This window comes from Triplophysa dalaica, chromosome 22 (assembly GCF_015846415.1).
Source record: "Triplophysa dalaica isolate WHDGS20190420 chromosome 22, ASM1584641v1, whole genome shotgun sequence".
NCBI lineage: Eukaryota > Metazoa > Chordata > Actinopteri > Cypriniformes > Nemacheilidae > Triplophysa > Triplophysa dalaica.
This window is the reverse complement of record NC_079563.1, coordinates 14,775,103-14,801,828: the sequence shown is the minus strand read 5'-3', so window position 1 is coordinate 14,801,828 and position 26,726 is coordinate 14,775,103. Positions and strand designations below refer to the sequence as shown.

The following is a 26,726-nucleotide window of genomic DNA, read 5'->3' as shown; positions in this document are numbered from 1 at the left end:
TCTACTACTTCTGCTAAAAAAAGACAAAGAAATTATTTTAAATTCATTTCATTCATTTAAAAAAATAGTAAAAAAGTTGTTTTCTTTAGCTTTATACATATTCAGATGACTAAAATACAGGAAAAAATGCTATCCCATCATACCCTGCTGTTTCTCCAACACGTTGTACTACCATTACTCAATTCCTACCTAAACGTCAGACTTGTCCATGTGAATTCTATGCACTCTGGACCATGAGTTAAAAGATGAATTATCTGGGCTGCGTTGGACAAGACTCAAACACATACAGGCAGACTGAAGGTTTCTCTGTGGCTCTACACAGATGTTGAAAAAGATCTTGGCAAAGAATCAAAGACATGAGCGTATACTTCAGGATGATCTGTCAAGTGTCAAGTGTATTTTCTTCCAAGCCAGTGAAACAGCAATGTAAATCTCCTGCCCCAAACTAAGAGACATCCTCATCAAAAGGAATATTTTCATCATAAATGCTAATTGACAAAAGCATATAAAGCAGCTCTTTGTCCAGCATTGGTGTGTTGGGTAAAGTTGGGACGGGACAGTGTTAAAAACATGTTTCCCCTCTTAGCGGCCCTTAAGTCCCGCTTGTCCTTCCTCTCAAAACCCGTCATCCATCACACAATGCTTGTCTGTCTCCAAAGTTCCCACTTGACTCGGAAGGAATGTCCGGCTTGGACCGGACCCAGCCAGCACATCGTAATACCACTCTTGGGTCGCGAGGGCACCGTTGCAGTAACGCCAAAACACATGTACACATCATTATACGCCCCTCCTAACAATCATCCCAATAAAGTATGCTTAAAATGAGAAAAACAATGACAATAATGTGTGTTACAAATCATTATATGACACAAGAAACATAAAAATATAAAACTGGCCAGTAACAATAACTCAAAAAGCTTAATGCACAGGACATCTGTGTGAATGTACCAGTTTTCAGCTGGGGGCCACATGGCACATTCTGCCAACCAATTACAAATAGGAGGATTTTATCATGGAAAAGTAACCGCAGGTTTTCTCCAAAACAATTATCTTTAATTAATGCGGTCCTCGATTAATTGGGTGGAGTTGTCTACCCACACGCAATGCATTCCATTATTTCTATTCTGATTGGCTGGTTCAGTATGCTGAGCTGTTGTCCGTAATTATGTTTATACGTTGCTTATCTCACTAGGGGTTTCAACCTATAGAAACCAAATGTGGTCCACAATATCACGGCATTATTTCAATGGATACCATGGTTCTAACGTAGCACTAACAAAAAATTGTCAATCATAATTGTTTAAGAAGTTGGTCTGGATATAAGAGCACCAATTGTTTTATTTTAGTGAAGGTCAATTTAAAATCAGTTGCTGTATGTCATTCTTTAATGAAACCTATCCAACTGTAAGGAGATCGTCCTCTATGAGTCAGTGGACTATACAGCAGCATCAACATTTAATGACTGCTGAAAGGACTGTGTGTGTATGTCTGTGCTGCAGTGTGTGTATATGTGAATATGCCTATCTGTCTGTGACTTAGCAATTCATAGCTGAACACATTCCATCACTTGAAAATGTCTCTACGCTACTCCTGTCTCAAGTGAGTAAAAATAGCCTCTCTCTCTCTCTCTCTCACACACACACACACGCTGGAGCTATGTTTGGGAATCTGGAGATCTGGGGTTCCAATCGAACAGAGAACAGGAAGTGGGTTTTCCGCCTTTGCAGTAAATGAAGGTTCTTTTTTCTAATTGTTGCCATTACTGTGGATACTTTTTTTTAAGTCCCTCAAAAGAGGCCCTTATGTGACCGCCGGCAGAGATTGCCTAAGCAGTAGCACCCTGGACAAACTTATGCTGTAGAAAACATTTACTGAAGCATCTATTTGTTTGTGGAAAGTTTTAGAAACCATGTTTCTAGTGTTGATATTGACCACTGGGGAGGGACTTAAAAAGTTGATTCGCTCTGTTTTTTTTCAATGACATTCTGTCTATCTGCTTCATCAAAGCTCTCTTTCTTTCTGTCATCAGAATAATTCTATTCAGGTGGTGTCATCATAATTTCTGCTAGGAAATGATTGATTGATGTATCACAAAAATAAACATATGTGCAAAAATGACCCCAGATCCTGATCTTGCCAAAAATCTCAAATAGGAGGAATGCACTCTCAGACCATAAACTATGATAGATTTGTCATATGTTACAATATTCCAAAGCACTTGCAATATTCTGAAGAAAGTAATTAATATATTACACAAAACATTTTGTAAGTCTGAAAAATATAGTGCATTCTAACAGCATTCCAATGAAAATGAGCAGTCAGCATAGTCTTTTGATGTATGAGTATTGATTTTAATCTGGTCATGAGACGACTCACATAACATCTTGATGGAGAAACACATTGGGCTAACTATAATGCAGATGACTGTTAGGTGAAACCACATTTAACAACTTAGCATCTTTAAGAGCAGGAAATGCAGTTTATGCAGCCAATTTTGTAAAAAGGACAGTGTGAGCTATTTTATACAACACAATGATGATTTCGAGAATTTTTGATCACCAGTGCACCATGCTTTCAAAGAGTAAAGCAAACAGTCTTGTCTTGACTGCAGTGATGAGAATTGTGTTCTACAATATTGCTATTAATTCTTCCTGATTACGAGCATATTGCTTAGCTAATCAAAATACAGTCTATTTTTTAAGTATCTCAATTATGTTTGGATTTATTTATATATTATGCTTTTAAATGTTTTTATTAGTAATGCTTAATAAGTGTTCTAATTGTTCATACTTGAGCAATGATTTAAACTAAAACATTCACCAAGTCTTACAGTCGTCTGGACTATTGTCTCTGTTCTCGTCTACACAGACTACAACACTGTGCACCATTAAACTCAGACACAACAAAAACATGCCATTTTTGACTAAAAAAACAGTTATTTGCAATGCAGCTGTGTTGTGTGCATTGTGCACTCACTGTGCACTCTGCACAGGCTACATTACAACAATCTGCTGAAGCATCAATTTATATCTAATGCTGCCATCTAGTGGTATAATTTAAACACAACACATTAACATATCAACACTTTTTAAATTAAGTTATTAAAAAAGAATAAGTTATAAACATAAATACATTTTTACAGCTGAATGTCATCACAAAATCTGTGTATCCGGAGTAATGCAACTGACAGATGCTTAAGTTTCAAGCTTCAGTGTCGTCATAAGCATGGTTAGGGAAATATACAATATTTTGAATCGCCATCTACTGGCTAAATTTGTCGATGGGTTTACACAATATATTTTTAAATTTCAAGCAAAAAGTTGTATTTATTCATTGCATTTTAACTGGTCATTGTTTTAATTAATTAATTTGGTTTATTTTAATAATAATAAATTCAACACAGTAAACTCCTGAATTAAATAAAATGTAAAAAAATATAAACGAATACATTCAAATCTAATGTAATGCGTGTTATCTATAGTCTAAATCTAAATTTTCAGTATTCATTTTGTAAATTCAACTTGCGCGAGATGACAAGGTAGTAGTGAGTTTTACAAAACGCCTAAACAGCGAATGTCCCTCTGGGCTTCCTGTAGTATAGTTTACTGACAGCGCGCTGCGCGGGTTTATGTTTCGCGGGAGCAGGCGATTCACAATAACATTGGATTTCATTTTTATAAGCGTAACACACTGAGTGCAAAATGAGTTTATGGGTCGACAAATACAGACCGACGTCTTTGGCAAAACTCGATTATCACAAGGAGCAGGCCATTCAGATAAAAAATCTGGTAAGGTCAGACTGCAACCGACACAACATGGAAAACAAAATACTGAATTCCAGACCAGAGTAAAATAAATAACTACCGTAGAATTTTAATTACTACACATTCAGGTGCAAAGTTGAGCAAATTCTCTATATAAACGTCCGTTAATTCCTGGTTTACTAAGGCGTATATTTTAGTAACGTTATAGTTTATAAACCGATAACATAACGCGTAAGTAAAGCTCTCATTGTTCATTTTGCAGGTCCAATGTGGCGATTTTCCACATTTGTTGGTCTATGGACCATCTGGAGCTGGAAAGAAAACCCGGATCATGTGTTTGCTCAGAGAGTTGTACGGTCCAGGGGTTGAGAAACTCCGAATCGAGCACCATACAATCACAGTAAGTGCTATATATGAAAAACAATCAAAAACATGAAATACTTATACAACTACTGATCAGAGCTTTGTTCTGTTTTCTTGTCTCTGTCTGTGTAGACTCCCTCAAAAAAGAAACTTGAAATTAACACCATTGCCAGCAACTACCATTTAGAAGTGAATCCAAGGTAATGCAAGCATTAAATTAACTGTAGGGCCATGATCCTGATGATGTTAAGAGCCTCACATCTAGTTTGTTTTTCCCTCAAGTGATGCCGGGAACAGTGACCGCGTGGTAATTCAGGAGTTGATAAAAACTGTCGCTCAGTCTCAGCAGATTCAGTCCAGTACTCAGAAGGAGTTCAAAGGTTTGGCTGTGTTCTTTCATGGGCAACATAATAAGTTATTAGATCATTAATTTGAATCTGTTACAGATGATGAACCTTGACCAAATATGACGATCGTTCATTATGTTTATCATGGGCACAGTCAGTGTTGCATAGAATAGGCTTCAGTGATGTAATATCATGATGTTCGTTTCTGGTATAATCACAGTGGTGCTATTGACGGAGGTGGATCGACTCACTAAAGATGCGCAGCATGCCCTCCGTCGTACAATGGAAAAATATATGTTCACGTGCCGGCTGATCCTGTGCTGTAACTCCACCTCAAAAGTGATCGGCCCTATCAGGAGCAGGTGTCTGGCCGTGAGAGTCCCTCTGCCAAGTGTGGAAGAGGTGAACTTACTAAAGAGTAAACCTTTTGTTCATGGGTGACGTTCATTTTAAGGACATGTCTAGATTAACTTTTAAATACTTGGTAATCATGAGTGAAAGTCATGAGTAGAGAAAAGTGTTAGGTTGAAGGGATTCTTCGACCAAAAATGAAAATTCTGTCATCATGTACTCACCGTTTAGTTGTATAAATGTATTTGTTATGATGAACACAAAGATAATTGGAAGAATACTTATGATCAAACAGATCTTGCCCCCCATTGACTCCCATAGAAGAAAAAATCACTTTATAATTTTTTTGTTCTGTTGAACACAAAAGAAGACATTTTGAAGAATTTAGACAGCACTTTTGACTACCTACTATGGTAGTCAAGGGGGTGCACAATCGTCTGGTCATAAGCATTTTTCCAAATATCTTTCTCTGTGTTCATCAGAACAAACTAATTTATACAGATTTGGAAAAACTCGAAGGTGAGTCTATGATCGCAAAAAAACTTTTTTGGGTGAAGTATCCCTTTAATGATAAAATAAGTGAAAGAAACTTTAAAGAATTTTGAACATCAGAAAATTATCTGACCTTCCGCCATTCAGGTGTGCAGTGTACTGTCGAATGTGTGCAAGAAGGAGGGATTGCTGCTTCCTCCTGAGCTGGCCAAACAGATCGCTGAGAAGTCCGGACGCAATCTACGCAAAGCCATGCTGATGTGCGAGGCCTGCAGAGTTCAACAGTAAGTGAGAGCCATCACATGCGTTTTGCATCCGTTTTTTCTAGTCCAGTAAAGCTGAATTGGCTTTTGCTTATATGAAGATAGGAATAATTCATTAAATTAAGATAAATTGTAACATAAGAGTAACTGGCATCTACACATTTTTGTCCTGCAGGTATCCGTTCTCACCAGACCAGGACATCCCTGTGACAGACTGGGAAGTGTATCTCAGAGAAACAGCCAATGCTATAGTCAGCCAGCAAAGTCCTCAGAGGTCAGAACAAACACATCTAAAGCAAAAAAATATATACAAATAACCGCTGTGTTTACAAGAAGTGGGGCACAAAAAGTCTTGTGTTCTTCCTCATTAGAAAGAAAACCTTTGCACTAGGGTTACATCAGCACTTTGTTTCATTAACATAGTTTGCTTTAAAGTAATGTTATTACCTAATGTTGTTCAATAATTCACTTGTTTTTTAATGACCTGTTATGTTTTGATTTTTTGCCATTTGTTTCAGTCTTGGGGAATTTTATATTAATATTTCGATACTGTATATCGGTTATCGGCTTCAAATGTTTAAGAATTATCGGTTATCGTTATTGGCCAAATTGTACATATCGGTGCATCCCTAATTTATATCTGTGGTGTTCTTGCAGGCTTCTGGAGGTTCGGGCGCGATTGTACGAACTTCTAACTCACTGCATCCCGCCAGACATCATCATGAGGGTAAAGTTGCATAGTTTAGTGTAAAGAAAACATACTGGGAAATGAAATACAGTATCTCACTGTTAGATATGGGTTAAACCGTACCCATGATCACTGAATACTGCAATAAGTAATTTTCCATCTGTGGTTTTCCAGGGGCTGGTGACAGAGCTGCTTAGCAACTGTGATGGACACCTGAAGGCAGAGGTGGCTCAGATGGCTGCGTACTATGAACACAGACTGCAGCTGGGCAACAAAGCAATCTACCATCTGGAGGCCTTTGTGGCTAAATTCATGGCCATCTACAAGAAGTTTATGGAGGATGGACTCGATAACCTCATGTTTTGAGCCATTGTAGCCTAAAATAAATATTATTTTGAGTGACCTTTTTTCATAATAAATATAGTTCAAAAGCAATTGCACTGTAGTTTTATGTATTGTATCAGACAGGAGGTATGACATAGTTGAAACATATGTAGCATGAAAAGTTATATTTATGCTGCGAGTTAAATTGATAGTTCACCCAAAAATAACAATTCAATCATCATTTACTCGCCCTAAAACCTGTATGACTGACTTTCTTCTGAAGAACAGAAGATATTTGGAAGAATGTTGTTAACTGGCCCCCATTCGCTTGCATTGATTTTGTGTCCATACGATAGAGGTGAATGGGGACCAGTGCTGTTCAATTACCAACTTTCTTTAAAATGAATTCTTTTGTGTTCTGGGGAAGAAGGTAAGTCATAAAGTTTTGAAATGACGAGAGAGTAAGTAAATGATGATACAATGTTTTGGGTGAAATATCACTTTAATTTCTGCAACCGCTAACAGACACTAAAAGTTATTTGTCATTAAAACCACAGATGTGTCTTATTCATATGTATATATATATATATATATATATATATATATATACTGCATATATTCTTAAAGCAAAATGACATTAAATACATAAAACGTGCATTCAATACAATCCTAAATATCATATTTCAATACAAACAATCAGATAATGTGAGAATGCCATCTTACCAAAACTAACCATGGTAAAGTTATCTAGGATTCTGAAAATGTCAATATTTGTTTTACCTACTTATTAACAACTTGTAAGCCTAACATAAAGAATAAAAAGCAAACATCTTAAATAAATATTATCTTTTTACATAAAATAAATAGCTTGGTCTTTCCTCGACAGCCTGCTGTAATATCCATTAAGAAATGCTGTGAATCAAGAAATATACATTGGGTGTAATTTTAAACAGGCTTTCAGATGTCCCAAATTAAACTTTAATATTAAAGGGACAGATTGAAATTCTGTCATAATTTACTCATCCTCAGATTGTTCCAAACCTGTATACATTTTTTTGTTCTGTTAAACACAAAGGAAGTTATTTGGAAGTATGTTAGTAACATAACCAGATCTCATTCCCCACTGACTCCCATATTAGGAAAATAAATACTATGGGAGTCAATGGGGGAGGAGATCTGTTTGGTTACTGATATTATTCCAGATATATTCCTTTGTGTTGTATACAGGTTTGGAACTATCTGAGGGTAAATAAATTATGACAGAATTAAAAGTTTTGAGTGAACTATTCCTTTAATGTTCAATATAACACCTGTAGCAAAGTAAGGACTGCTTTCATTGTTTTGTGGTTATTTTGTGCCTCCTGACTGCATAGTAGACAATAAAGCACAATGTCATCAGCATACAGGAGCCCACCAGAGACAAAAAGCAGACAACAGGTTGCTTAGTTAGGATGTAACACTCAGAACAGTATGCAGGAGGATGTGAACACTGTCTGTACGCTGTGCCGTAAGCAGGGAATCCGTTGTGGTGGATGATGTTTTTGTAATGCGCCAGTGATGATTTTAAAATGACTTCCTCTTGTACATATCCGTACATTCCAAAGCCTGGGTCGTGTTGGTCGTTGAATGCATACGCAAAATAACCTTTCACATTGACACCGTCCAGCATGTATGCTGAAAAAACAAATCAGAGGTTAGAAAACAAGCGGATTGAACTATGAGGCTGGCTTTGTAATCAAAATCTTGCCAGTGTTCGAAAATGTTAAACAAATATTTTTCCAAGGCTCAGATGAAGAGCGGCTTGAGGGTTTTTATGAGGTCAGCAAACTGTTTCCCTAGATTTTTGTTTAATGATTAAGCCACTGCGAGTGTTTATTTGTGTGCCGTCTGAGCTTTGTGCCCATGAACTGAGACGTCACGGTTTGGATATTTTGAACCTGAACACCTTAAAATGATCATTCGGTCACCCTCATGTCAGTCCAAACCTGAATGACTTTCTTTCTTATGCAGAACACAAAAGACGACATTTTGAAGGACGTTGGTAACCAAACAACACTGACCCCCATTGACTTCCATTGTATGGACACAAACCCGATGAAACATTTCTCGAAATATCTTCTTTTGTGTTTCAAAGTAGAATGAGTCATGAGAGTGAATACAAGACGACAGAATTATTCTTTTTGGGTGAACAATCTTACCTTTCAAAGCTTCATTAATGTAGTTGTAAAGGTAGTAGACGCGCAAGCTGTCCTTAAATCTTGCAATGTCCTCTTGAACCCCATTGGCCATCACGTAAATTGGAACGCCTTTATATCTCGAGTTGACCCAGTTCAGAGCCTTCCGAAGACCCCAGGGGACCACGGGAGAGTTGCGTCTTGGCGACATGATCCAGGTAACGTCGGAGATCAGTTGCACCTGCAGCTTGTCCTTGAATGTGTATTTGTCCTCAACTCCATCATACACCATTGAGGTGGTAAAGTGGCTGATGGCGAAGAAATCGTAAGTTCCTTTAACCAGCCGTCGATCTTCTTCGCTGAACGCTGGTAAGTGATAGTTAAAAAGATCGATGTTGTTTCTCTGTTGCAGCCAGCTTCGCATCACTTCTGGGTAGTCGCCGCTTCCAAAGATTGGCTCTGCAAACCAACCCACTCGAAAGTCCAAGACTCGGTTTGCAGGTTCCACATCCTCACGGTTGAAAGAAAAAGCAGGCTCGACCCAATCCATATGAAGAACTAAAGACGCCTTGCCGCCTTGAGATGGGCGGAATTCACTGTCGTAGACGCGCCAAGCTAACGCATGGGCACGTAACTGCTGGTGACCCACTGAGTATTCAAGGTCCTCATCGTTGGGTTCATTCAGCGTGATCCATAGCTTGACGTGAGCTCCGAGATGTCGGAAACACAGCCTGGCGTAGTCTACAAAGGCCTGTACTGTGTTTTCGCTCTGCCAGCCCCCTCTGGCTTCCATGGGCACAGGCAAGCTGGACAACTTCCCAGTATGGTGCCAAAGGGTCACGACCGGGGTTACATTAACCTTTCGTAGCTCACTGACAAAGCAACGGTAGTAGTTCAGCAGCGTTTTGTTAACATCTGACACAAGGCCTGAAGGGACAAGTGACGACCAGTTGAGGGAAAAGTGAAAGTGAGACACTTGTATGTGTTGGATGTCAGACACCTGCTGACGGATGCTGGCGTAGTCGGCACAATGCCGTGCCCTGCGCGTAGCAGGCGCCTGCACACCTGGGAGTTTTTTTAGCTCTCCGTTACCAGAAATGTTCCAGATGTATACGCTGGGGTCTGCAAACTGGGTAGGTGTGGTATCAACCTGCAAACAGAATTGTTGTTAGACACAGTTTCCAGGTTCAATTCGTGCATATTTGTGTGGACAAACAAATTCTTTGCTTGCATGTGCACATTTGGTAAATGCAGCTCATTCTCATTCTTTATTGAAGTAGGTTGAATACATACAGGTTAAGAATATATGGAATTTGCTGGAATGTTAGGTGATGTCTGAGCAGAGGTCAAAGTTTAAAGTTAAATGCACCATATGATCTTCACAGAATCAGGGTTCTATTAACGTGAACTTTGAAACCTCCAACGCACGAATGTCTAATGGGACAAACAAGAACAATAAAATCTGTTTGATTTGCTGGGCCACAGTGTACAAAACAATGCCACTTTCACAGTATTTAGATGAAATGTTTACCTGATCTGAGGTTCAGAATTGCTCATTTTTATTCATTTTAAAATACGTCTACTTTTTGTGCATCAACCAATAACATGCCACCTACATATTTTTTAATAAAAACCGTTTTATAATGAAAATATTTAAAGTAAATATTGAGATATAATATAAATTGTATATGCTATATTTATTAATACAAGGTAATCATAATAAAAATAATAGTTTAATAAAAATAAATAGTTTTATATATTATATATTAAAATATGTTATGTTTGGATATAATATATATTGTATATTTATTATCAAATGAATAAATAAAATAATAACACAGCAAAAATGAATACTAATATTTTTATTAAATAAAAAATCATATTTATAAACAAAGAAACTATAAAATAGGGCACCTGATACCTGTATGGAGTTGGCCGCCACACCCCAGGCAAAATCACAGGAAAAGACGCCCTGTGCCGGGCGATTCTCAGGCAGCTGGGGGAAGCCGTTCTTTTCGATGAGTTTGCTATAGAACGTTGCAGATGTCTTTGGTTCTCTCTTTAGGTCTGGAGTGTTGAAATCTACATAGAACAGCCCTCGTCGTATTCCATATTCACGGTACCACTCGTATCCATCCAGCAGAGACCAGGCCGTGTAGCCAATTACATTTACATTGTCAAATCGGATGGCTGTGAAAGGAACAAAGAGAGCTCATATTAGTACTTTTTGTTATACGTCATATTGTATTATTCAATTTTAATATAAACATCAGTCTGCCTATCTACCTTTCAAAGTCTCCATAATAAAGCGTTTCAGATAGTACATATGCTTGGCATCCTTCGTTTTTGTGTTGCCACCTCCATACCAACCACTCTCAACCACAAAGACGGGCGGATTGTTATACTCAGCATGGATCCAGTACAGCAGCATCCTCAGGTCCAGGTCTTCTGTCTGACCGAAGCGCAGACTGTCATTGATCAGCTGAAAACTAAGAGCCGGACCATGAGAGAGGGCAAAGAAATCAGCCGTTCCATTAATATGCATGCGTTCAGCCTCAGTAAAAGAGGGCAGCCGGCGGGTCAGATTGCGTTTCATGCAGGGCGGATAATCTCCATCCACAAACAACGGGCGGGCAAACCAGCCGAGCACGAAGTCCAGAGAGCACTGGCAGGCTTTGTGGTTCTCCTGCCTGGTTCTGCTTGGTTTGATCCAGTGGGATGCTAGAGCCATGGACACTTTCCCCCCTTGGCTGGCACGATATCTTTGGTCATACAGGTGCCAAACTGCAGCGTGTGCCTGGAGAACAACCAAAGAAAACAGATAAATAGGCTAAATTCTAATGGGTTCCATTAAAATAGTATTATGACCCATCACTTGAAATCATAACAAATTTCCTTAATGTAGTGTACCATGATATTACATAAACCATATAATAATAATATTAGGCTAATGCTGCACTAATCTAAAGACCATTATGCTTTGATTCATACAATGCTTTAATTCATATACTATTATATGAATCAAAGAATAATGGTCTTAACATTAGTGCAGCATTTTAATACATTTATAAATGTAAAAATATGGATATCATATATGTGACCCTGGATCACAAAACCACTCTTAAGTGGTGCAGGAACATTTTTAGTAAAAGACAAAAATACATTATATGGGTCAAAATTATAGATTTTTCTTTAATGCCCAAAATCATTAGGATATTAAGTGAAGATCATGTTCCATGAACAATTTTTTTAAATTTCCTACAATAAATATATCAAAACTTATTTTTTGTGAGTGGATGGCCTTCTACAGTGCCTCTGATTGACAACTTCAAAGGCAATTTTCTCAATATTTGGATTTCTGAGATTCGGCTGTATCTCAGCCAAAATTTTGAACAAATCATACATCAATATAAATCTTACTTATTTAGCTTTCAGATTATGTAAAAATCTCAATTTCGAAAATTTGAACCATAAAACTGGTTTTGTTGCCCAGGGTCACATATATGTATATATATAAATTATATATACATGCATTAATAAATACATGTATTTGCACAACATAACCCAAATGCTATGTTTTTATACTTTTGATCACACAAGAAATGCAAATCAGTATCATAGCTACCTTTAAAAGATTGTGTCCAACTCTAAAAGGCAAATCCGAGTCATTTTTTATTCCAGGAGCCACAACACCAGTTCCGTATCCATGCCAAGACACTACAAATGGGTTGTCGATGGTAATCCAAAACTTCACATCCGATCCAAAAGTTTTAAAACAAAAATCTGCATATTCCCTGAACACTTCCACCAAAATTGAATTGCTCCAACCTCCAAAGCGCGTCTGCAAAAAGTCAGGCAGATCCCAATGATATAAAGTAACAACAGGTTGCACTTTAATTTCCTTTAATCCACGAATCAGATTTTTATAATACTCGACACCCCACCTGTTGTAACTCTCTTTAGTGCCGTTGGAGAAAATGCGCGACCAGGAGAGCGAAAAGCGATAGTGAGTGACTCGGAGTTGCTGGAGGGCTCGGAGGTCTGCCTGGATGTTGTGATAACTGTCACTGCCAACGTCTCCTCTGGACACGCGCGTCCCTCCGCGCGTAAAAGTGTCCCAGATAGATTTTCCTTTACCGTCTTTCTCCCAGGCGCCCTCCACTGAATACGCAGCGGTGCCCACAGCCCACATAAACTTATCGGGGAAAATGTCATAAAGGAAAGCTTTGTCACCGGGATATGGAAGTTTGCTGAATCTATCCCACGTACGCAGTCCTGCGCTTGGATCAGCTGCTGTTACACTGAACAATACGAGTGTCCAAAATATCCATGTAACTTTCATAGTGTTGGAGAAACAGATTTTAGTACAAAGGAAAGGTGAGTTGTTCTTACCTTACTGCAGTCGCAGTTGTGAGCGAGCCACCTGCCTCATCTGGGTCCGTTTTTTCACTCAGGAAATCTATCAATTATTACCCAGACACTTGACGCGTAAATAGGTATCCAAGCGCTGTGCTATTTCAGCACACGTAATAGCTTTTCTTGCTAAAGCAATAAGTGCAATAAGGCAAATGTGATAATATGAGTAAACAAACACGTTTGTCTCCTTTAGTTTTTTTACAATTAGATTTTTTTCAAGTTCAATATTAATACACCATTACAGGAATAACCCAGTTATCCAGTAATCCAAATGGTTATCCAATGACTTTCATATTAAACAGTTCAATGAAATTGTCTGTAGAACATAAATAAATTATCTGGACTTATTGGTCATTCCAATTCACAGGATTCTGTATACATTGCGTTTTTTGTCATGCACATTGTATGTTCAGTATTAGGTGTGTTTTTACCATCGCAACAGCAATTTTTTAATACAACTTACATTTTAATGTAATAAATCATAAGCACCCATTTCCCCTGTTCAGAGCCACACAAGAAATATTGCAACTGTAATATGTTAATGGCAATAATATGTTCTCTTGATATTTTTATTTTATTTGAGCCAGGCTTTGGTCCTAATGAAGGCACAGAGATCCATATAATCTGGGTAATTTGCCCATCTGACTCCAAAGCAAAGCATTAATATTGCAGACACCTTGGTCACCAATGTACATAATTGAATGAATTTATGACTGCTAAGTCAACATAAAGGATTATTCACATTTTCAGATGCAGGGCAGCGCGAACACAAAGCACTGCACCTGTCGTACTTTGTGCCATCTAAGGTTAAAGGAAATTACAGGTGTGAGTCTTGTGTTTGCCTTAAGCCTCAATCACTGTGACTCAATCATCTGTTAAAGGTCAGGTGTTGTGTGAATTTATACAGGCTATTGATGCATAATGGATTTTCCACATAACACTGAGCTGTATCCCCTGTGAAAATTAGTATTGTGTTTCAATGACATAAAAAAACGTTAAGGTTTTACACACATGATAGTGCAGCTTTATCTGTAAAGATGTAGATACTCAAAGAGTCTCCTAGCATTTTAATTTTCAATATGAAGTCCATTCAAAGGACCAAGGACAATGCCAAACAGGTAATGCACAGCGAGATAAAAGAGGTTGAACTGTATTATAAAACTAGAATGTCAAACTTTTAGTGCACTAAAGTTTGTTTGCTTTTTTTAAACTGAAATATGATAAAGAAACCCACATTTTTTTGCCTTCACTAATTTAAAAGCACTTGTGTACGATAAAGAAGAAAGCTCAAATATACATGAAAGACTTTAATAACTTTAAAACAAAAACTCAACGTTAGAATATGCAATAAAGTTCACTTTAGTTTTCATGCAAGTCTACATGTTTTTTTAAACCAGTTAGATGGTGACAAATTTGTTTAGTCACTACTAATTTGAGTAATAACAAAACTGCAATATGTAATGCATTAACAACTTTATCAACTGAATTTCACCTTTACGTTTGAATTAACCATTACAAATTCTGTGCTTTGAAAAAAGCAAAACAATTCAAAATCAAGGCAATATGTAAAAATATCAATGTTAAGACAGGAGATCTTAAGAGGTCAATTATTAAATCAATCTATATGATGTAAATGCCTTCAAAGAACTTTCTTATTCATACTAAACCATCTTTGCAATCTTACGGAATCTCACTCGGGTGACGGGCCTCTACCCCAAACAGGAGGAAGAATGGACTGAACTCTGTATTGTTTTGTTGTTTGGTCCTCAGCACAAACAGCATGGCATCCAGATCCATATCCCAACTCCCTGGACGCTGGCCTACAAGTTCAGACAGTGCCCTGAAAAATAAAACCTTATAAATATAATACATTTTCACTTTCGGATAACAAAAACAAAAAGCTTAAAATATATACAATTATGCATGTTAATAAAATTAGACGGAAGTTACCTTTGTACGGTTTCATTTAGTTTCTCGAAAAGCTCATTCGTCTGTGGATAATGTCGCACGCAAAGTCTGTGCTGACCCCCCAGACTTTTGCAGAGCACTTTGTTTAACTGTTTACAAACAACAAGCAAATAACTCTTTGTTTAAAACAAGGTTACTTGTCATGAAAAATATATACAAATAAATCTGATATATGCACAACATTTTATTCTCCATTTCATGAGATGATGAATAAATCAACAAACCTTATTAATAAACTCTTGACTCTGACCAATGAAGATCCTTTTGGGAGCCCCAAACCGATAAAAGAACTTCATAATACAACCTGCAACATTTGCTGCTGTTTTGGACGGCAGAGCAAATGCTTCTGACCATCTGGTGTAGTAGTCTACCATCACACATACAAACTTGTTGCCCGTCTTCGTCTTGGCCAATTTGCCAATGAGGTACATCCCCACAAACTCAAACGGTTGGCTGGGCTTGACAAAGAAAAGCAAAAGAATTCAGTGTCAACAAAGCAGTCTTCGTCAAAAAAACATAGTGTAAATAAAATGTAAGTACTTCTAAGGGGGTGGTGTCCATTTCTGTCTCCTCTATTGTAACAATACTCAGCTGCCTTTCCATGCATTCTTCAGACTGGAAGAAAGCGAGTTATATTACAAGGAAGAAATATTTATGTGGTCATTAAAAGGACAGTTAGGTTTCTGTCATCATTTACTGATCCTCAAATTGTAAGAATTACTTTTAAGGAGGTGGGGTCTGTCTCCTTCTTTATTGTAGAAACACTCGCCTGGCTTTCCATGCATTCTCCTGTCTGGAAAACAACAATTTACTTATAAACTTAAGCTTTACAAGGAAGAAATATTTATTGTAGGGGTTCTGTCATCATTTACTCAAATTTACTCTGTGTACATTTTTGTTCTGATGGACACGAAAGATATTTAAATAATGTGGGAAACCAAACAGTTCTGGGGCACCATTGACTACCCTAGTAGATTTTGCCTTACTATAGCAGACTGGGGCAGTCATGGCCTAATGCTTAGAGAGTCGGACTCGTGAACAGAAGGTTGCGGTTCGATGGTAAGGGCCTGCGGGTAACGGCTGAGCTACCCTTGAGCAAGGCACCATACCCCTACTTACTCCCCGGCCCTGCAGTAATAGCAGCCCACTGCTCCGGGTGTGTTCACTACTCTCTGGACGGGTTAAATGCAGAGCTCACATTTTGGGTATGGGTCACCATATTTGACAGATAGGTAAATTTCACTTTCAGTCAATGGCCCAGAACTGTAACATCCCCATGATCTCAAACGGTTGGCTGGCTTTTCACCAAGAAGAGCAAAGAAACAAATACAGAATTAAAAAGTCAATCTTCATAAAAATTTGAGTGGTGTTAATAAAATGTAGTTATTACTTGTAAGGGCGTGGGGTCTGACTCCTTCTTTATTGTAAAAACACTCGTCTGGCTCACAGTGCATTCTCCAGCCTAAAAGACAATTATTTACTTGAAAATTTAAGCATTACAGAAATCTGTATTGTTGTTATTACAGGGATTTTTTGGGTTATGACATAATTTACTCATCCTCAAAATTCATTCCATCCTAGTATGAATTTTGTTCTGTTGAACACAAAGACGATATTTATAGTTTTCCCAAATATATTAACCAATAGTGCCCCAGAACAGTTCGGTTAGGAACGTTCTTCCAAATCATTCTTTGTGTTCAGAGGAACTAAATTGAGTGAGTAAATGACAACATCATTATAATTTTGGGGGGAACTATCGGTTTAAGTTTAATGTGTTATAACTCTTGTGTGAATCACAAATTATAAGCTTGAAAGAGTTACTATGAATCACTTCTATGGGGATGGAGTCCGTCTCCAGCTTTACTGCAATAATACTCTGGCATTCAAAACATTCGCCAACCTGAAAGACAACACAGTCTTTAGTAACAAAGAATAAATATTTATTCTGTGGGCATTAAGTTCATTGCAATACTGGTGTCTTTATAAACAATATGATCCGGCTGTGATTCAACTAACGTGTGATTTTTCTCTTAAACACAAATATACAGTATACTCACCCACTTATGAATGTCAGTTGTAACGCCAGGCCAGTAAAACCTTTTGCACACCGCATTTCTTGTTTTCACAATACCACAGTGGGCATCAGCAGCACTAACATGGTATTCATTGAAAATTTGTTTGGCTTCTTCTTTGTCATAGACAACTAGTCTCTTCCCTTTTCTATAATACAGAGCTCCTTCTGTTAGAATGTAGAAGAGCAGTATTAAAACAAAAAGGAGTATTATTCATATGATTCAACCTATGATACGCATTTTGCAGACCCTTTTATCCATAAAGTGCATTATACCCCAAATGTTTGCAGATGGTTGTAACATTGCAAAGCTAAGAAATCTCGGTTACCCTGTTGTTGCCCAAATATGCACAAGTGTATAAATATACATGCAGTTAAATCTAGATGCTGTAACGTTAATCGTTTGACCAAAATATTTTGGACTGTGACAAGAACAGCGCATTGTACCTACACACATATATTTAAATATATATATATATATACATACCTACCATCAAGTATGTAAACAGCAGCTCTTCTTCGAATGGAATATTTATCCGCTTTTGTGGCACCTTGTGGGTAGCTACCTTGTGACAGATAACGACGAATTTTCAGGTAAGTATCTGGATTCATTTCACCTTCCCAACGTGAAGTCGATTTAATGGAGAGTTCAGAAACGACGACAAAGAGACAGAAAGAAACGCATTTAAAAAATAAAACACATACACCTCATGAGAAACGGCGCAGCTCCTTTAGCTCAGCGAGACAAATTGTTCCTCCTGTACGCAAAGAAGGTAGGGAACAGGATCTGACGATACTAGCTATCAGGATGTGTTTCCCATGATTTGATGCATTACCGGGTTCAAGAGGAATAGAGCCCCCCCTCGAATTCGGTCCAATTAGGACCCTGAGTCTTTCTATTGGCTGGAAGAACGTCTATTTGGGTACTCTTTTAGGGTTCAACCCGGAGTTTGAAGCATCTTCTTCTGAGCCTTTTTTCTGGTGGTTGCAGTACCGCCACCAACTGGACTGGAGTGTAGAGAACCCAAGCATAGTTTGCAGCGTCAACGGGGAACTATTATTTTACTCATAAATAAACAGGTAGATGTATAAATACATAATTTGATTAATTAACAAACAAACATCTATAATTTTAACTATATTTGAAAATTCTCCCTTTTATTTACACATAAACAAACCAGCATCAGACTTGAAACTGAGGCGACTCAGAGCAGCACATCATTTGACATAAGTACATAAAACAGGAGAAATTACAAAAAAACAATCACTAAAACGATTAATGAATCACTTCTGCAACATCGCACCGTGATTTAATATTTCCAATGAATGACACACCATCGGTTTAAATGCGGACAACAGAGACCTCTTGTGGCCAAATCACACAACTGCAACGCAAATGTTCAGTTATTGTATTATTTGGCCTAAAAAAATCAGTTATACAAGTCAACACGGATTTCTTTCAAAAATATACACTCTTCAAAGTTTAATATTTCTTTAAAAATATGTCAGAAATATGTGGTTGTGTCATCACAACACGATGATGATTGATATAGGCTAATGTTAATTTAATGTAGCCCTCTTTAGAGAGAAAATCTAAAGAAACCAGCGCAGAAATTCAGATGAGAGAAAAATATACAACTAGTTAAAACGCTTGTTTTGAACCTCAAAATTAGTGGTACGTCACATCGACTTGTTGGGAGATCGCAGAAGGATGGGGTGGGGCAACACCGGAGCCACGCCCACACCTGATCATTCACTAATTATCTCGTGCCCAGAACGTTGATAAATATTCACCTGCAGCTCTATCAGTGATCTTACAACAATGGAGGAGTTTTTCATTCCACCTTACAACTGTGGGTATCCTGGCTACTTTCCATTCTACCCCAGCAATCCAAAATTTAAGCAACAAAACTGGAACAGAAAGGGGAACAATGTTTACGTGGCGGCAGATGCTCCGGATTATTTAGACGTTTATAAACGTGCGCAGTTAAAAGCGATATTATCTCAGGTGAACCCAAACCTGACCCCGCGCCTCCGCAAGGCCAACACCAGAGAGTTCGGTGTCCAGGTAAACCCCAAGGTAGATGTCACCGTGCAGTGCTCTCTCGGGCCCAAAACTCTGTTTTATCGCGGGGATAAATGGGGGTCCCCGCGGAAGCCCGCTGTCAGCCCTTTCAAAGACACGCTGCCCAGCACTCCCGTCAACTCCGTGCGCTTTTCACGACCCGTCGCCATCTACTCTCCCGTCTTCGACCGGAGGATCTTCTCCTTATCCACGACCGCTTGTGAAGATAAGGACGACGGCGGGGAGGATGAATGTGAAGACGAGAATATGAGCCGGAAGGCGGACGGCGAAACTGACGACGAGAAGTGCAAACGAGATGAAATCATTCACTATGAAGCGCGACAGGAGAAGGCAGTTGTTCCGCGAAATAAGCGCTCAAACTTTCAGGTTGCTTGCACTTTTCCATCAAAATACCACGTTAAACGTAATTCTGCGGGAATTAATGACACACTTTTAAAGGTTAAGGATTATTCATCAGGGCAGGAGTTTGCATTTTAATCAACTTCAATCCTGTTTAGTTTCTGGAGCAGAAGTACGGATTTTATCACTGCAGCAAGTGCAATATTCGGTGGGAAAGTGCTTTCGTGTGGTGCATCTCGGGAACCTCCAAGGTATACATTCTGAAATGGTACCCCGTTTTTTTTCATTCAACGGAGGCTTTTATTAAGAGTGACATGAGGGAACATTAAACACTTTGCCGTTATTTTGCCATCCGTAACTTTTCCTGGTTAAATAGTTTATTTGAACCAATCTGCTATAAGAAATGTCTTCTCAACGCGAGTCGCCAAAGTTGGCTTTAGATTTAGCGGAAAGTGCAAGATGACGTCATTTTCTTTTAAATGCATTTTCTGTTTTAAAACAAAACTGCATCTGTAACCTTTGCCTCAGTTTCTAAGACAACAGTGATGTTTTATTTTTAAGTTTAACTTCAACTGTTCATTTTCAATGTTTCTTGAAGCATCTGAATGACATTTCACACAGGTGTATTTCAAGCAACACTGCAGAAAGTGCCAGGCCGGGCTGAACCCATACAGGGTGGAATCCATTCAGTGCCAGGTATGTTTGAATAATTTTGTACACTTTATCGTTTGCTCTTATTCTGCGATTCATCTGACCAGGTTTGTTGCAAGACGCGCTGCATCTGTGACAAGAAGCAGAGGCACATTGACATGCGTCGTCCTCACCGCCAGGATCTGTGTGGCCGCTGTAAGGGCAAAGGCCTTTCCTGTGACACGATCTACAGCTTCAAGTACATAGTCTGATTGTGCAGCGCTATCTGATGGATTTTATAATCTGTATATGTGGCCCATGGATGAATTTGGTGGGATGTATTGTTTTTGTATTCTAATATATGTATGAATTTAATAAAACTTTAAAGTATTGCAGCATTGGACAAGTGTCTGTGTAAATTTTAGGCTTTATGGACTTATGGGTTATAAACGATGACGGAAATGCCTGGTGGTAGTTTTGTCACGAATGACCGCGAATCCAGCAGCTGAACAATGTAAAGCACAAGTTTACTTGACAAAAGCTTTAAATATTTATACATGATGGGAGGGGGGGAAAACGGACACTTTCCCACAAAGGCTTTATAATGTGCAATCTGTCTTGGCATGCACTAGTGACAAAGACTCTCTGCATAACGTCTACCTTTCCCACTTTATACAAATAGCAATTTAATAAAATACAACTTTTAATAAATACAGCAACGCATGCTTGGCAGCTTGGCAACTTGAACAGACGAAGAACAACTTTGTAAAAACTATGTTCAACACACACGGATATCATAAATATAAATTTACCCTAGACGTAAGCCTGTTTACAGTAGAGCGCAAAACATAACAGCCGGACAATCTCAAATCAGCACTTGGAGTAGAATACACTAGCAGTAGTAGTTTATCAGTCTTTTAAACAATTCGCTGAATGTCAGCGTGTTTGTGTAAAGGTGCAGAGGCTGATATCAAGCGGTACATCAGTGATGGACACGTTCACAAAGACAAACGCGCTTCGAACGAAACATTTACAAGTATTGTGACTATTACTAAAGACATTGACAGTCTCTTGCATCATCCTTCAGTTACGTCCCAGGTCGTGGAACTTCAAGACATTCTTTAACAGTTACAGTAGAAAGGCATCCGTATCAATGATCCATCATTGCACAAGTCCCACGTTAACGACAAACCGAGCACATGCCTTCAGTAGAAGTTCTGACATTGGCAGCGCTTTTCCAAAACGCAGCATTGTTCTCGATAGCAAACAGGCCTTTTTTATGCCCTCTTGATTTTCGACATAAAGCGTCAAGCTAGTGCAATAATTTAAAAACGCGTTTGAGTGTCTCAATCCGAGGAATCGTGCAGGAGCAGTTCAGTTTCTCCATTATTGCTGCACATCTGTGGACCTGAAGACACGTTCACTGTCATGAGCCCCTTCCTATTTAACACAGTCAAGGATGCTCGTGCAAGTTTCCCTAAGAAGGGCACAAGTTTATCAGTTACTCCCTCAAAAGGGCGGCAGCACTCCCAGACGTTGCACTGGAGCTGGCCTGGAGCGGGTGGCAAGAGTGGAGGATCGTGGGAAAAGGGATGATGCAGGAGAGGCTGAGTGACTATGGAGGGATCCAGTGATTGGGGGGTCCAGGCCAGGGCTGATTCGGGGTGCTGCAGGCTTCCTGTCAGAGACTCACGCCGGACACGCTGGAGTCTAGGAGGCTGGATGAGATGACCTGGTACCCCTGAGCGCGGCGAATCATGTCGCGGATCTCTCCGTTGAGCTCCATCAGCTTGGTGGAGATCTCGGACACATCTTTGTTTGAGCCGATCAGGGCGAAGGTGCCAGTCTGACCCAGTGTCTGGTGCCGGAAGTAGACGTTGAGGAGTGTCTGGATCTCATCCTCTAAGGAGCCACCGAAAATGTCATTTGGCCACACACGTCTAAAAAAGAGAAACGTTTATTATGCCTTTATACGAGATGATGTAATGCTCATGTTAAAGCAAGCAAAGTGAACCAAACCAAGTAACAAAAAATGTGATGTTTGACAGATGTCCTGTTATAAAAACGGGTGAACAGCTCTTTACATTTTAGAGAGCTCTGTCTCCCCCTAGTGGCTCCAAAATTAAATCACAAATGAACCGGCAGCTGGTTTACCCAAAAGCCAACATGCACACACGTATCTCACCTGCACTCTTGAGTGTAGCGAATAGCCATGCTAAACTCGTTGTTATTCAAGCATTCCAGGATGGCCTGTACGGCTGCCTCCGAGTTGGGGAATATGGGCTGGATGCCATGCTTGTGCTGGTCCTCCAGATCACTTGCCAAAGAGGCTTCCGCTAGTCGCAGACAGTTCTTTAGATCACTTAGCTCACGAGACATGTTCCACAGCTGCAGATTGAAAACATAAGACCAGGAACAAGTGTTTTCATTCAATAATCATATAATAATATAATATCATTTTTATACAATAATATGAATGTAGAGGTTGTCATAAATAGATCATCTGTTGTGTATTGTGTACCTCTGGCACTGAACTGATGGTATTCATATGTCCGATGACTTTACAATAGGACTGAAAGAGCAGAAGGAACTGAAAGTGGAGTTTGTACAGTCGCTGACACAACTCTAGTTGCTGTGAATGACAGAGAGATGCGTTACACATGTGATGTAATAAGAGAATCGTGTACACAGAAGCATAGAGTAACATACGACATGCGTAACACAGTCCGGTGATTGGCCAGGTAAACAGTATTTAGATCATCAGTTTATGGGTTAATGACAACTGAAGATGTTGAAGTTGATAGAAAAGGGAAAAATTGATTAAAAATCTAGAAATCCAGTTCCTAGAAATGTAATCTTGGTATTTATGTGTTAGACATTAAAGAACTTCACAGTCTAACAACATTTTGACTTAATGAATTGACAATGTCAATTGGTGTCATTATAAGATACAAAATATTGAATGTTAATGTGAACATAAACAGTTATTATTTTTGAAGTAATATATCATCAAGTCATTGACCCATGTACTGTAAACTATACAGAGATTAAACACAGATCGCTCGCTCTAACAAGACAAAGAGAACGGGTCATAGTTTCAAACTTACAGCCAGAGTTTCCATTTGCTGCAGAGCAAGCATGACACACAACAGGAAAGAGTTGAGAAGGGAGAAACAGACAGCATTAATACCCAGCATGCACTGAGTGAGACGTGTGCGGCAATAGCATTGACACGACTCAGAAATCCCATCCAAATTAATGAATTAGTGTCAGTAATATACAACCCAAGAACCCATATAAACTCATCGTGCAGAAGATACAGAGAAGTAGATGCGTAAAAGAGAAGAGAACCTAAATATTCAATGATGAAGAATACCTGCTCCAATTTTTTTTTTCTTCTCATAACTAAGTTTGCGACCAAGACACGCTGTCTAGGAGGAAGATTTGCACTAATCTACATGAGATATGTACAAAATGAGATAACTCAATAAAAAAAATATTTTTATTATGTATTTATGTTGTTATTGTGTTAGTTAGCTGTATGTTTTTGAGTTTTATGGCTTAAATCAAAACAAACCTAGTCAATTGGAATGCACAATAAAAAACATATATGTTAAAAACAGAGTTATCTCATTTTGGAAACAAACTCTTCATACGTACATTATTCTCTAATGTGAATGATGTACCATATGAGGATTATATGAGTAGTTTCGATCTCAGGCTTAGTTCATTTTAATATTTATAAAAGGCCATTCTCACCTTCTCCTCTGAGTCTCCTGGCTGACAGGTGATCACATTATCATCAGGATATCTTGGAAATGTTGCTTTACAATTCTGCAACCACTGTTGAAATAGACAGCAAAGCATAAATAGGTCAGCTTAATTTTCAGAGAATTGGATCTATGTTCTTCTGTAGCCGTAGAGACTTACAGAGACAGCTGCTTCCTCCCGGCTGTTATATGTGTCAAGATACTCCTGCAGCTCAAGAACGCTGAACTTAATTTTCTCTAAGAGCCCATAAGAAACAATCTACAGAGATACACACAACACAAAAAAAACATGTTTAAATGGCTTATAATTGAAAAGTATGCAACGTGATTTTTTTAACAAATGTCAATTACTGACCGTTTCTGCATCCACATACAGTGTGGGACAGTCCGAGCAGGCCAACATTTCTGATGAGGTCACAAATCTTGAGCCGATTCCCCTTAAGCTGTCTCCAAGGTAACCGGCAGCGCTGCTTGTCAGGGAGCAGAACTTATTTTGGATGTTCTGTAGAGGAAAATGGTTTGTTGAAATGTCCTTCTTACAAACTGTTTACATTCTCATACAGGGCTTTGTGTGATGTTACCTGAAACAGTGTAGAGAAGATATGAAAGGTGTACACGGCACAAGATCCATCCGTGTCACACATCAGCTGGCTGATGTGAGTCCGCCAGGCTTCTTCAGCGTCGTCACACACCGTGGGCTGAAACGCTGCCAAGATGGCAGAAAAGAATGGGGAGGGTGGAGGAGGAAAGCCCAGCTCATCCAGATCATCTCGGTCCTCCCCAAAATGGTAGCTATGGAAACCAGAGGAAGTGAAAGTCAGTTAATGCCTGTTAATACACATTAGTGACTCATTGTCTACCGTTATAAATGCAGTTCATTATTTCTCACCTGGGCATGGAGTTTGGGTTCTGGTTAACTCCAGTTCGGTTCTGATCCGCAGGAAGATCCAGATTAGTGTTGGACCCACAGTCAAACCGTGTAGGTAACTCATTCCCACCAAAAGACAGGTCATCTTCCTGGACATTCGAGTCCTCATCTTCTGGTAGCATCTGCAAAGTGAGTGAAAGTTTGTTTTTGTCATTTTTGCATATTTTTGTTCACAAACCTGTCTGCAACTGAATTTCAAATGCAGTTGTTTCAACATTAATAGGTTAGGTTGGGTGTCATTTGGACTCCTTAACTCTTTCACCGCCATTGACGAGTTATCTCGTCATTAAAAAAAAACGCTTCCCCACCAAAGACGAGTTATTACGGCAATCATTGTTTGTACTTTTTTCCAGCAAGTGGCGCTATTACACACCACTGGGAAAATGTACAGAATTCCAGAACCCAGAACGTATATGTTTTAATGGTTTTTAATGATTGTTCTAAGTGTAATCTTGGTGGAATCTTTGACAAAAAACGTTAATTATCTCAGCTGTTTAATTAAATTGATGCATTTTTGAAGAAACTGACCCACATCTACGGAGTGGTAAAAAACGAACAAATGAAGATAGAAGAATACGTTTTTTTTTAGAAAAAATACAGAAAATTTACTATGAGCCATTAAAGTTGGGTGAAAATGTAAAAAAACGCTGGCGTAGGCTGGCAACTTTTTTTAAAGAGGCTGGCGGCCAATGAGCTAAAGGGGTTACAAAGGGGCTTAACGTTTGTTTTTACATACGGGAGGCATTATGTGGTCGTCGGGTAGCGATGTTCCCAAGCAGGGTGTCGCAGCATTGAGAGAATTGGGGTCAGCTGATGTGGTGTCATAGGAAGTGGACAAAGAGTCTGTATGATTGGTGTCCTCTGAGGGGGACAGGTTCATTGTCTGGAAAGAAAACATGTCAGCTTTAAAAATTACCTTGTGATTGAAGGATGGATGGACGCATGGATGGATAGATGGATGCATGATTGGATGGATGCTTGGATGGTTGCATGGATGGATGGTTGCATGGATGGATGGATGCATGATTGGATGGATGGATGGATGCATGCGTGGATGAATGGATGGATGCATAGATAGACAGACAGACAGACAGAAAGATAGATAGAGATAGACAGACAGACAGATTACACAACACATACTAGCTGAGAGTGGGAAAGGCTTTGGCTGGTTGAATTAGACTCTTCCTCAGATGAGTCATCGGAGTCGTGATGAGGGTCGTGTAGGCCGATGCAGGGGGTTGTGTCCGAGTGCTGACTCTCCTCCAGGAGCTCAGTCAGATCTGTGCTGTCTAAAGAGCGCCGCCGCACTCCCCAGTTGAAGTTATCCAAACTCTCACCCTATAAAGACACACATACAGCTCTGATTTAGCATCTCGACTCACATTGGATTTGCACAATCCTGACTATATACACAAGAAGTCGGGACGCACTTCTAATGAGTTCCATAATCATGCAGAAATAAATAACACATAATATAAATGATACATCATAAATAGACAAAGTGTTCAGTACAGTGGTTCTCAAACTGGGGGCCCCAAGATGGATCCAGGGGGGCACAGTTTTTTTAGCATTTGATTAAATATTGAAATGTAAAAAAATTTGTGCAATCAAACACCAGAAAATGAAGAACACTGAGTAAAAGAATTGATGTTCCAGCATTGTACAATTGTATGTTAAAAATAAAAAATTGAAGTTTAAGATCATAAGTTATTTTAGGGGCCACAAAGTGATGCACCCTACACAAAGGGGACC

At 39.0% G+C, this 26,726-nt stretch overlaps 4 protein-coding genes across 12 annotated transcripts in view; 2 read left to right on the top strand and 2 right to left on the bottom strand.

Annotated features, from left to right (window-relative positions):
• Positions 1-3,583: 3,583 nt before the first annotated feature.
• Positions 3,584-6,703, top strand: rfc3 (replication factor C (activator 1) 3). The gene is made up of 9 exons (XM_056737087.1): positions 3,584-3,788; positions 4,027-4,164; positions 4,260-4,327; positions 4,410-4,507; positions 4,695-4,876; positions 5,465-5,601; positions 5,756-5,854; positions 6,238-6,307; positions 6,443-6,703. The coding sequence occupies exons 1-9, from the start codon at positions 3,702-3,704 to the stop codon at positions 6,632-6,634; spliced, it is 1,071 nt and encodes a 356-aa protein (XP_056593065.1). The 5' UTR covers positions 3,584-3,701; the 3' UTR covers positions 6,635-6,703.
• Positions 6,704-6,837: 134 nt separating this feature from the next.
• kl (klotho) lies at positions 6,838-13,190 on the bottom strand. 2 transcript variants are annotated; one of them, XM_056737086.1, is made up of 6 exons: positions 13,159-13,190; positions 12,392-13,067; positions 11,053-11,563; positions 10,688-10,956; positions 8,791-9,916; positions 6,838-8,266 (listed from the first exon to the last, which is right to left on the bottom strand). In XM_056737086.1, exons 2-6 carry the CDS (start codon positions 12,956-12,958, stop codon positions 7,926-7,928), a joined length of 2,814 nt encoding a protein of 937 aa, XP_056593064.1. In that variant the 5' UTR covers positions 12,959-13,067; positions 13,159-13,190; the 3' UTR covers positions 6,838-7,925. The 2 variants fall into 2 exon arrangements, with proteins under 2 accessions (XP_056593064.1, XP_056593063.1); XM_056737085.1 differs by having other exon boundaries at positions 12,392-13,188.
• Positions 13,191-18,438: 5,248 nt separating this feature from the next.
• Positions 18,439-24,681, top strand: zar1l (zygote arrest 1-like). Of its 3 annotated transcripts, none has more exons than XM_056737426.1 (4): positions 18,439-19,673; positions 19,805-19,897; positions 20,268-20,342; positions 24,610-24,681. In XM_056737426.1, the coding sequence occupies exons 1-4, from the start codon at positions 19,044-19,046 to the stop codon at positions 24,619-24,621; spliced, it is 810 nt and encodes a 269-aa protein (XP_056593404.1). In that variant the 5' UTR covers positions 18,439-19,043; the 3' UTR covers positions 24,622-24,681. The 3 variants fall into 3 exon arrangements, with proteins under 3 accessions (XP_056593404.1, XP_056593403.1, XP_056593402.1); XM_056737425.1 differs by lacking the exon at positions 24,610-24,681 and adding an exon at positions 20,405-20,826; XM_056737424.1 differs by lacking the exon at positions 24,610-24,681 and having other exon boundaries at positions 20,268-20,547.
• Positions 20,962-26,726, bottom strand: part of fryb (furry homolog b (Drosophila)) — a 45,114-nt gene continuing 39,349 nt past the window's right edge. For 3 of the 6 annotated variants that reach the window (XM_056737416.1, XM_056737419.1, XM_056737420.1), the window contains exons 52-62: positions 26,115-26,312; positions 25,711-25,857; positions 24,936-25,096; positions 24,628-24,838; positions 24,402-24,548; positions 24,207-24,305; positions 24,036-24,119; positions 23,384-23,401; positions 22,798-22,908; positions 22,462-22,664; positions 20,962-22,216 (exon numbers count right to left, since the gene is read on the bottom strand). In XM_056737416.1, the coding sequence (XP_056593394.1) occupies positions 21,958-22,216; positions 22,462-22,664; positions 22,798-22,908; positions 23,384-23,401; positions 24,036-24,119; positions 24,207-24,305; positions 24,402-24,548; positions 24,628-24,838; positions 24,936-25,096; positions 25,711-25,857; positions 26,115-26,312 (1,638 nt within the window). In that variant the 3' untranslated portion in view covers positions 20,962-21,957. Of the gene's footprint in view, positions 22,217-22,461; positions 22,665-22,797; positions 22,909-23,383; positions 23,402-24,035; positions 24,120-24,206; positions 24,306-24,401; positions 24,549-24,627; positions 24,839-24,935; positions 25,097-25,710; positions 25,858-25,890; positions 26,313-26,726 lie in introns of those variants that run through there. The other 3 variants (XM_056737418.1, XM_056737421.1, XR_008905174.1) reach the window with 2 other exon arrangements.